The sequence below is a fragment of the Mugil cephalus genome, chromosome 6, assembly GCF_022458985.1.
Source record: "Mugil cephalus isolate CIBA_MC_2020 chromosome 6, CIBA_Mcephalus_1.1, whole genome shotgun sequence".
NCBI lineage: Eukaryota > Metazoa > Chordata > Actinopteri > Mugiliformes > Mugilidae > Mugil > Mugil cephalus.
In genome coordinates this window covers 455,001-465,789 of record NC_061775.1, presented here as the reverse complement: position 1 = coordinate 465,789, position 10,789 = coordinate 455,001, and the positions used below count along the sequence as shown (strand labels likewise).

Sequence of the window (10,789 nt, the reverse complement as noted above, 5' to 3'; positions counted from 1 at the left end):
TCTCGTCACGGCCTCTGATGTGTATCCATCCACCCTGACATACTGCGGTCGTCCCGTGACGTAGTCCAAAATCCAGGCAGCCATGTCAGGGTGAAGTTGCATGTCCAGTAGCTTGTCTCTAAGGAGGATGGGTGGGATGCTGTTGAAGGCACTGGAGAAGTCAAAGAAAGTGAGCAAAAGAATATATTTAAAAAAAAAATAAGTCAGAAAAATATGAAAAATGTAAAATAACCATAAACTAAATTACTACTTTGCTATTTTAATTTGAAAATGTGTAATTGGTTAGATTCTTCAATAATGGCATCTTAATGTTTGGATTATTGGATCATTTCAGATATTGTAGTTCAAGCTTTGTGAATGAAGGCATTTGCTCATTTTACACAGAGGTGTACCATATATATGTGTTAAGGAAAGGAATTGTGTAATGCCACCACTTCCTGTAAGGATTTCAAATTATAAATCCTTAAGATTCAAGAGTCTTTTATTGTCATTATGAGAACATAATGAAATTTTACCCCGGCTTAAAGGCACATATAAGTACGCAGGCATTTAAACAACAGTTATAAATAACCATCCCTTAGTTATGCTGCTATAGGCGTAGGCTGTTGGGGAACAATGTACTGAGGACATGTGCTCTACTTTCTCTTCTCTGGCACCAAGCTCATGTCCTCTAATCTCTTATAATTTCTTTTCAATTAGCACTTCGATTAGCACTTCCAGGAGTGCTGTATGTCTGATCTGTGGAGTTTCATAAACTATATGTTGTCGTGGCCTCATCAACATGCCCAGTCTTCATGGCTTGCAGCTGTCCACTTCTACCTGGATGAACAATTCTCCAACCTGCCCATGAATCCTCTTATACTCTCAAACTGTCACATGAGATCAGTCATCAGCATGTTATATAATTAGATTCTACGTGTTTCCTTCAGCTCAATATATGTATCTCTGACATAAGTTTCTCTTGTTTCTCTTGCTCTTTTCTCTCTATCTTCTCTGTTTCTACCCAGCTGGCCTTCAGCAGATGGGTCCCTCCATATGAGCTGTGTTCTACTCAAGATTTCTTCCTGTTTAAAGGGAGTTTTTCCTGCCACTGTCACCCTCAGGCTGCTCTGGAGGTTTCAGGATGTCTTTTGTAAAGTGTTTTGAGACAATTTGTATTGTTATTGACGCTTTCGACGCTGCCGCTGGTCGATACAAAATCGAATTCCAATCACATTATCTGGGTGTCTCAATCGGATAATGAGAATTTTAATTGGAGTAACGTGTTTACATGCACTTAAGTTCTCCTGTTATAGTACGATTAAGGCAATAATTAGTTTTTTTGCATGTGCATGCAGACGTACTGACTGAGACACAGGATGCTCTCGAGTGTGGCCCTGTAAAGGTTTATGAGCAGCTGAGTGGAAAGTCCGTTTCTGCTACTCTCTGGCCTTCAATGATCTGCACTGATTCCCGCAGCCTGTGTCAGTTCAAACAGCTCCCTTTCTTGAGCACTGAGCACTATCTCTGCAAGTTAGATGTGACCACCAGGATCAGGGAGTCAGGGGCGGTGGGCACAGTTTGTTGTGGTTGTTGAGACATCACTAATGTATACCGTTTAGAAGGTAAAGAGGAGAATTCGGAGTGTCGTCGTCAACCACAACACACGCCTTCTTCAGCAGTCAGCCAAACACTGAGCGCTCAGCTCTGTCCAGTGTCCAGTTATAGATTAACGATATGACAGCTGAAGTTTCACACTTCACACAGGACAAAAAACAAAAAAACTTCACCCTCAAAATATGCAGATTAGTAGAATAATATGTGAATTGTTTGATTTTGTATAGTTCAATTGCAATGCGGAATTACAGCATCATTACAGCATCAAGTTTAATCCACTTCAGTACTAATCACAAATACCAAAGGTTTGATTTTTTTCTGACTTTTAACACTAGATTAGCACTGAAATGGATTAAAATATTTATGTAAAAACAGTATTAAGAAATATTAATGTGTGCTATTTTTAGGGCATTTTTGAAGAGGACACTTTTGTCCCTTAAACAATTTAGTTTACTCAGTGTAAAAAAAGGAGCATTATAGGATTTGAGTTTAAAATACCAAAATTTACAGAAAATTTCACACCTTTGCCAAATTTGATAACAAAAGCAGAACTACCACTAAAAACTAAAATGAAAAAGGACATTTTTGTCCTCAACAGGGCATGAGGGTTAAGTATATTTTAAATAACTGAAATAACAAAAACGGTTTCAGCACCGTCACACATGGACATAAATGCATATATTAGACCTACATTTGTATGTTACATACATACATAATGTAGGTCTATTATACATACATATTGGTCATTCTTCAGAAAAACAAATCTGAGGAACATTGTTGAAATTTCGAGTGTTACAGAGACAGAAAGGTCTCAAACAGATATCTTATTGAAAACAAGCAGCAAAATAGGATGCAAAGGTTAATTAAATGCACAAACTAAATTAGAAATTAACAATTAACTAATCAGTAGTCATTACATGACAAATTAAAGGGGTATCAATGTAAATAAAGAGGCAGCGCTGATACAAAAGTAAAGAAAAAAAAATATATATATGAGCAAAGTAAATATATTTTACAAACCAATGCTTACGTTTAGTTTGACTGTTATCTTTAATAAGGAAACCATCACAGCGACAAAGCAGAGACAGGATGATACAAGGCTTAAGGAATGCAAAACAATTTGGATAGTGTTAGAGATAGGCCATCTAATGAAGAAGAGTATCACAAGTTCTGCAATTTCATTTGTAGTCATCTAAGCCCTTAAGTCTAACATTTTGTATGTAATTGCACAAGAATATTCGTTCAATCTCCATTTATATGCAGATAAAACCATTACATAAATATGAAATAGCCACAATCAATCTGAGCAATCATACAATTTAATGTAAGAGATGGGAAACACAATCAGAAAGCCCTTGATGATGCAGATGCTGAAGAAATATATAATACGCATGCACGCGCACACACGCACACACTATGGTCCCGCTATACTTAAGGATGAAACCAACAGCTTTGCCTCTCTTTTATTCCTCCACACAAAGGAACGGGTTGTTACAGTACCATTTGTAGGGTTGGGGACACCCAACTACAAAACCACAGTTTCAGTGTTTAGATCCATCATCTTTGAGATATCCATGGATGTTAGTAATTTAAGGAAGTGGCCCATATTAAAGCAAGTCCAGAAATGTGGAGAAAAGTACACAATCAGAAACACTCATAGTTTTGAACAATAAAAACACAAAATGAAGAGGTAATGAAGAAAGTCATATCTGAGAGGCTCTAGAGAGAAAACAAATAATGTAATGGGGAAGTCTAAGCTAATAAACAGCATGGCTTCACATGATGGCACACTCTCTGGATGGCACTTTTCCCTGTTGGGGGGGAAAAAAAAAAAGGTTGGTCATCATGTAAGAAAAAAAAATCACAAGGCACTTTAATCTTCATGAAATACTTTGGTTCATTTTAAATAGAAAGTCAAAACAATGTAACAGATGCAGTTTCCAGGTTTTCAGATTACAATTACTTGGAAAAAGAAGCGGTGCAAACTAATAATGACATCACCATTCCTTCATGTTGTCGGTAGCAAAAAACTACCATCAACTCTCTTCTGATCCCTAACAAACACAGGCAAAACTACACTTATTTGAAGAGTTATTCAGTACTAGGCATGTCATAACAATAATCCAGTGCCAAATCAATGATAACATTCCAAAAATGTGACTTGTAACAGACCACTGTATTATGTAAAATTTGTAAAAATTTTATAGCAGCAACTGACTACAATATTCTCATGCTAGCTAACACGCTTTATCTGCCACATATTCCAGTTTCCCCCTGTAATATAAGACAGGGCACAGAGGGAAAGAAAGTAGTGCAGACACTTCATATTGGGAAAAACATTGCACCCCTTTATATGGACAAAATGCCTGACTTCATAGAGATGTCGAAAACAATCCATTACAAGTATGAATCATTTAATCGCCAATATTGGACATTAAAATAGTGGGACATGGCTAAATAATCCTGCATCATGGTAAAAAATAGTATACTGGAGACAAAATTCTAAATGCAGCATATTTGTTATTGTTCTTGTGTACCAATATTGAATAATACATACCCATTGAAACAGTGAAGGACAAGCCAGTAATATTATGTTAATGTTTATTAGCCAGCTATGGCTAATGCTACAGCAAGTAAGAAGTGAGATGATGGAGTGGACAGAAATTCAGTTTGAGCAGGAGATAGCTATAGGGAGAATATGGGAAAAATGTCTGCAAAGTACAAAAAGTTCTAAAACCCTAAAAAAGTTGTGTATATTGATTATTAGGGGTTCATGCACCAAAACCACCACCTTCTTCCAGTGCCATTATTCCCTGAAAGCTACTTTATAATAATAATTATGAAGTCACTGATACATAGCCAGACAACCTTCTAATTACATGAGAAGTCTGAGTTTTGACACACTGCATACATTTATAACAAGAGATTTGAGGAAACAGCTCCTCTAGGGGGCACTATAACACTTTTGTACTTTTTCAATCATTTTAATCACTCATGATTTTGCCAGAATTTTATTTTATGCAAACTGACTGACATTCGTCACTGCCAGAAATTGTGGGAGCGATGGAGAGTAATACAGAAATACTACGTCAAAAATATGGCTGGTTCTTTTGTCACAACTAGCCAGTTTGAATTATCTGTGTGCACAGTTGGCATTAATATCTGTGACCCGTCAAACATTGTCACCATTTTGCTCAATGTAGATAAAAACAGACAAAAGTAGTCAGTTGAATATTTATAATGCTGCTGTGTCTGATAGATCTCTATTAATCTGTATCTGAAGCATACATGCTGCATTTGTTGTTTCTGCAACTTGGAATTTTTATACACTGCCAAAAGTTATTACAAATCATAGAGAAGATTGCCAATATCAGACTGGTTAATGAAGCTAAACCAGGATCTACAAGGCAAAAATCTGGACAATATCTGAATTTCAGCCCATGATGTTGATAGCAGCAACTCTGCACTACAAAATAATATTGTAGTGTAACAAATAATAATGTAATTCATATCAAGCTACCACATGTGGCATGACTGACTTATATCTGATTCTGGTCACCCTTAATTGCCTGCTAGCAATACCGTTCTTAAAATCTAGAGCTAAGATCTGTTGTATTTCTCATAATATTCCAGGTAAAAAGTCTGACCTCCATCAAAAGGGAATCATAGCTTGTGTGCCATCTGTTGGAATGACAGATCAGGAAAGATCACCTTCATACACTAGGAAATTAGTTAAGAGCAGCTGCTATCAACATTTCAACTACCTGACAAGAAATGGGCAAAACAAACTCGGATGTTGTCCAGAGTTCGTGCCTCGGGCACGGCACGGGACAACTGGCCCTATTGTGAAGCTGGACTTTTTCATTTCATGTTTGTGCATGAAAGATCTGTTGGGCCTGTTAAAAAAAGGCTGAAGTGACTGAAGTGAAGAGTTTTGGTTTGAATTAAAATGTAGCTAACTGAGCATAAAAGGGAATAGTTCCCTCTCTAGCATCGCCACTTGTTGGTCATTTTGCTTTATCATTACATTTGTTATTTTGTGTTTTCATACTGTGATATTCTATTTTACTGCCTCAGGTTCAAACTGCACAATCTATTCATTCAAGAAATTTGAGGAGTTAAAATTTTTCTTTGATTTGGGTCGTGGCTTCTCACTAAGGGGTAATGGTGAGTCCCAAAGCCAGACCAGTTGAGAACCACTGATCCAAGTCTGTGTTTATTCTAGTCGAAAATGAACCTGTTTTTATCTGCAAAAGTTGGAGCTTAGAGCATAATGTTAATGGAAATCTGTGTTGTTTTTGGACTTCTTGTCTGAGAGGCAACAGATAGGTACATGCCACCAACATGCCAACACAACCACTTCCATTTATAACAAAAGATTTGAGGAAACACCTCCTCTAGGGGGTGCTATAACACTTTCATACTCTGTCATCTTAATTACTCGTGATTTTGCCAGAATATTCAATTTTATGTAAACTGACCAACGTTCGTCACTGTCAGAAATGGTTGTTCTTTTGTCACAACTAGCCAGCTTGAATTATCTGTGTGCACAGTTGGCATTAAGTTACATTTTATTTTACAATCCTTAGTACCATAAAATGGAAACAGGAAATGTTTCCATGCTTTTCATATCAGTTAATCTGACAACAAAAAAAGTGTAGTCACCGTTTCTGCTACGTCCTCCTCTTCCTCTCCATTTTGCAACTCAACTGGAGTCTTGGTTACACTTCTCCTGGCCACCTCCTGCAGGACAGTCAAGTTAGCCGACATGACTAAAAACAGTCAAATCAAGTTAGCTATGCAAGGATGTCTCTACCTCGCCATCAGCATTGATCAAAGAGGTAACTATGTCACTTCCGGTACCCCAAGAAGCTTGGCTTTTCCACAGCAAGTCAGAGGGTGGACTGTGGGCCACACCACCATCAGCAGACCAGACCTGAATACGTAGTAATACATAGGTAAAGACACAGTGGCTTTGATGCTGCTTATTTTATATTAGAATGAGACAAATTCAAAGAATGTTGATTTAACATATATTTTTGCGAGAGGTTGTTTTAATCTAAATACAAATGTAAAAGATTATTTTTTCATCTGTCTGTGTTACTTTCACCTCTTTAATACACTGTTAGCAGGACATACTGTATATCAATTACTGCATGTGTGAAAATGTTTGTATGTATGCACTGAACAAAATTGTATTTATTTATTTAGTTTTTTTTTAAATATAGTCTTCTACTTTATTTATCTGACCGTGACTGATTGTCCAGCTTTGAGGACAAATTTTGGTGAGAACTTGTAGATGACCTCCTCCCCATTGTCAACTTGTCTCCTCAGTCTCCAGTTGCCTAAAGGCTGGTCCTGCAAAACACAGGGAATCTTAACATACAAAACAACTCTTTTCCCACTTTGAATTTGTGTGAGAGAGAGATAGTATGGGAGAGTAAGAGGCAAAAACCTGCCAAGTGCTCTCTTCACTTAAGGAAAACAAACTTTGTAATATACTTACTAAAAATACTATAGCCCATTCACTATCACATGCCATGACATTTTCAGAACTTTCCTCAGGTTTTTAAAGTCTTTCATATTCAGTTTTAGTTTTGATAATGTGATTCAATAATCACTTAATAGCAGTCAATCTCTGAAGAATAGTTAAACCTTACAAACCTGCTCAGTATCATTGTTAAGAATGACTGCATGTCCAGTCATATCAGTTGGTGATATGGTGACTGCTCCACTAGCTGTGGCTTCTTCAGACACCAGTAACTGCCCCTCTCCTCTTCCCATCTCATATGCATCCCTCACGTCCACGTCCACGTCCACCTCCACCCTCTTCCTCTTAGAGGGGTAAGACCCTTTTATCCTGGAAACACTGACTCGAGAAGATGGGCTTGGTGACAGCTTAAGTCTGAAAAAAGCACATCAGTCATTACTTAATTCAAGTGCTCCTTGATCAGGGAGTTTTGAACTGTCAGATCTTAACAGAGAGGACAATCATATGCTGCCATTCCAATTATATTCCAATTATAAACCTACAGCATCCACTATTTAAATAAGGGTACAAACATGATGATGAGCTCATGCCCAACTTGACTTATGCATTTCCTCTACAGCTGTCATTAGAAAAACACATTTACAGTTGCGAGTCACTGAAACTTAATACTGTTAACATTACTGTTCAAAGAACAAGCTCCAATTTAAAGACCTTTCCAGTCCAAGTGATGCTGTTGTTCATACACAGACAATTTGAGACAGGCACCTTTCTCCCCCACTCCCGAATCAATTTTATTATTTTATACTAGTTCATTGCCCTTTTTGAGTTTAGTTCTTTAAGGTCACCGTTTCCCCCACCATTATATTGAAGGTGGTGCGGGGCTCCAAGCAGTAAACCTGGGGCAAATTGAAGGTTAGAGAAAACTTTTATGTGCAATGCTTATTTTTCCCCTTTATTATGCTATAGCAGACAGCCCAGACTTTCAAGTGTACCTGTGTTCCTCTCCCTCCAGGAGTTTCCTATATGCATTTATCTCCATATCAAGGGCTAGCTTAACATCAAGCAGCTCCTGATATTCATTTAACTGAGAGTTCATTGTGTCTCTCAATTCTGTCATCTCTTGTTCTTTTGCTTCAATGGCATGGCGGTGCTTGTCTCGCTCTGCTGACAGAATTTCTTCAAGCTCTCTGATACGATCCTCAGATGTAGCCACCTACAAATACAAATATACGAACTTGACCATAAAACCAATCAATTAGTAGAGCTAAGCAGCAAAGCAATTCATGAAGCTAAAAAAGAAAGTGTGATGGTTGTGGGTGAGTTTTATATGTGCATATACAAGCCAGAGGGTAGTACCTGTTTCTGCAGAGCACCGAGCTGGTATCCAAGGCTCTCTATTCTCATACGGGACTCCTGTAGCTCTTCCCTGGCTGTGCTCATTGCCTTGTCATTAATCTCTGTGGACATCTTGGCATTTTCTAACTAGAATGAGACCAAAACAGACTATGTGTGAGAATCTAAGAATCAAAAGTCTAAGGAAAAAAAGGGTAGTCTCTCACCTTAGCCTGAAAAGTTTGTTCTAGTTCATCCTTATAAAGAGAGATTTGCTCATCGTGTTGCCGCCTTAAGTCCTGGTGGGATAATACAAATCTGTTTAATGCATATTCTCAAATGAAAACTCTCCTGGAATGTGTCTTAAGAGTAACACAGCCTTTTAAATTTATGCAGGGCTTATTTTAACAATATAAAACCATATAACCGGGTGAAAGTCGCAACAAGTTAATGATTCTAGAATAGCCTCACCTAGCTCTTATTGTAATGTGAATCTGGAAACAAACCACTGTCTCAACAAATACAGACAAAATAGTAGCGGTTATGTAAAGAACAAAATACCTGTAAAGCTTGTGCCAATTTGAAGTCATAGTCCTGTCTAACTCCAGAGTCCACCTCCACTATTCTTTGCTCCTGACGACGCTGAGAGTCACGTACTTCCTGAATACAAAGAGTAACATTGGGTAACAGAACAAATTGACAAGCTATCACATAGGTATATTAAATACACGTTTTCTTTTAGGATCACGTAACTTACATGAAAATATGACATTTTACATGAGTAATAAGAACCACTAGAATACCATCTCCACATTACCTCTTCAAACATGCTCTTCCGGAACTCCAGCTCTTCACTTAGTGACTGACAGCGGTTTTCCAGGTCTACACGCATGAGTGTCTCTGCCTCCAGCTGGCGTTTAGCAATAGCATGGCGGTCCACTGCCTATCCATCATGTACATCATAAGAAATGTTAGCAAAATGGTGAACAAGTTGGGTATCAAGAGCCCCCCCTCCTTGACTGTTGGATTGGTTCCTCCTTGTGTGCTCTGTAGCTACTTATAATGTAATAATTGCTCACAATATAATAACAGCTCATAATGTAATAACTTACATATAATAGGTCTGTGTAAATGTAGGTCTGTGTTTGAATACGATTTGTACATAGGTGCTGCGACAGTAACCAGCTAAAAAGCGGGCAGAAGAGGGTAAATTAGGAAGGGGACTGCAGTTCATTTAGTTTAAAAGAGCATTTTCTTTGTTAACTATTGCTACAATAAAATACAGGACGCAATAATGAGTCAGCTCTCTTTCCTTCCATGCCACCTGATTGAGACCTTCCAGTTGCAGTTATTTTATTGTTCGTCTTAAAGGAAATTTAATAAAGACTTTTAAGCATTGTTTTCCTACTACTTACATTAAATATATGATACAGTCTGTCAAGCATGTGTGCAAATGCAGCACAGGATACCAAAGTAAAAACATCAGTCCAAATAAATTTAACTTAACAGTATGCATAAATAATACAAGACCAAGAAATATCAAGTCTAGGGGGCTCCATTTGTTAATGACTGTGTCAATGTTCACTCAGATCAAGGTTCAATGAAGGGATTTTTTTTTTTTTTTTTAACTTCTCTCCTCCAGTTACCAGAGACATGGTCGCTAGTTTGATTATTGATTCTGAATTGTTTACCTCTGTGTTAGCCCTGCAATGGACTAGCGACTTGTCCAGGGTGTAGCCCACCTCTTGTCCAATAACAGCTGGGACAGGCTCCAGCAACCCCCGCAACCCTAGTGAGGATAAGCGGTTGTAGAATGTAAATGATGAGACTGCTCTCCTTCTTGAACTGTCCCCTTACCGTGGTGGACTCTAGGAAAAAACTGGGCATGGGAGAGGTTTGGTGAGGCTAAGGAAGAAGACTATTGGTCAGATCCAAAAAGATTCTGGCCAACCATTTGGACCTCAGATCGAGGAGGAACAATGCAGTTTTTGTCCTGGACATGGAACCATGGAGGGATTTGCCCAACTGGTCCACATGCGATTTGTGGATATGGAGAAGGTTTATGACCGTGTCCCGAGAGGCATCCCTTGGGAGTGCTCCAGGAGTATGGGGTGGGCAGCCACTTGCTAAGGGCCATTCAGGCTCTGTACGAAAGAAGCGCAAGATTGGTCCGTTTAGCCGGCAGCAAGTCATACCTGGTCCTAATGAGAGTTCTGTTCATAACTTTTATGGACGAGGGTGAGTGAATGAATAATATATACAAAGTAAAGTGACTTTGAATGTCTTTGACAAAGCACTATATAAAACTGATGCATTATGACAATACAACAGTTTTCTCACAATAGCAGCCATTATTACATTATGAGCTGT

At 38.2% G+C, this 10,789-nt stretch overlaps 1 protein-coding gene across 1 annotated transcript in view; it reads right to left on the bottom strand.

Annotated features, from left to right (window-relative positions):
* Positions 1 to 2,627: 2,627 nt before the first annotated feature.
* lmnb2 (lamin B2) overlaps positions 2,628 to 10,789 on the bottom strand; it is a 20,031-nt gene continuing 11,869 nt past the window's right edge. The window contains exons 4-13 of the mRNA XM_047587829.1: positions 9,237 to 9,362; positions 8,981 to 9,079; positions 8,647 to 8,718; positions 8,444 to 8,569; positions 8,080 to 8,300; positions 7,261 to 7,501; positions 6,847 to 6,954; positions 6,413 to 6,532; positions 6,262 to 6,339; positions 2,628 to 3,407 (exon numbers count right to left, since the gene is read on the bottom strand). Coding sequence (XP_047443785.1) covers positions 3,372 to 3,407; positions 6,262 to 6,339; positions 6,413 to 6,532; positions 6,847 to 6,954; positions 7,261 to 7,501; positions 8,080 to 8,300; positions 8,444 to 8,569; positions 8,647 to 8,718; positions 8,981 to 9,079; positions 9,237 to 9,362 — 1,227 coding nt within the window. The 3' untranslated portion in view covers positions 2,628 to 3,371. The remainder of the gene's footprint in view (positions 3,408 to 6,261; positions 6,340 to 6,412; positions 6,533 to 6,846; positions 6,955 to 7,260; positions 7,502 to 8,079; positions 8,301 to 8,443; positions 8,570 to 8,646; positions 8,719 to 8,980; positions 9,080 to 9,236; positions 9,363 to 10,789) is intronic.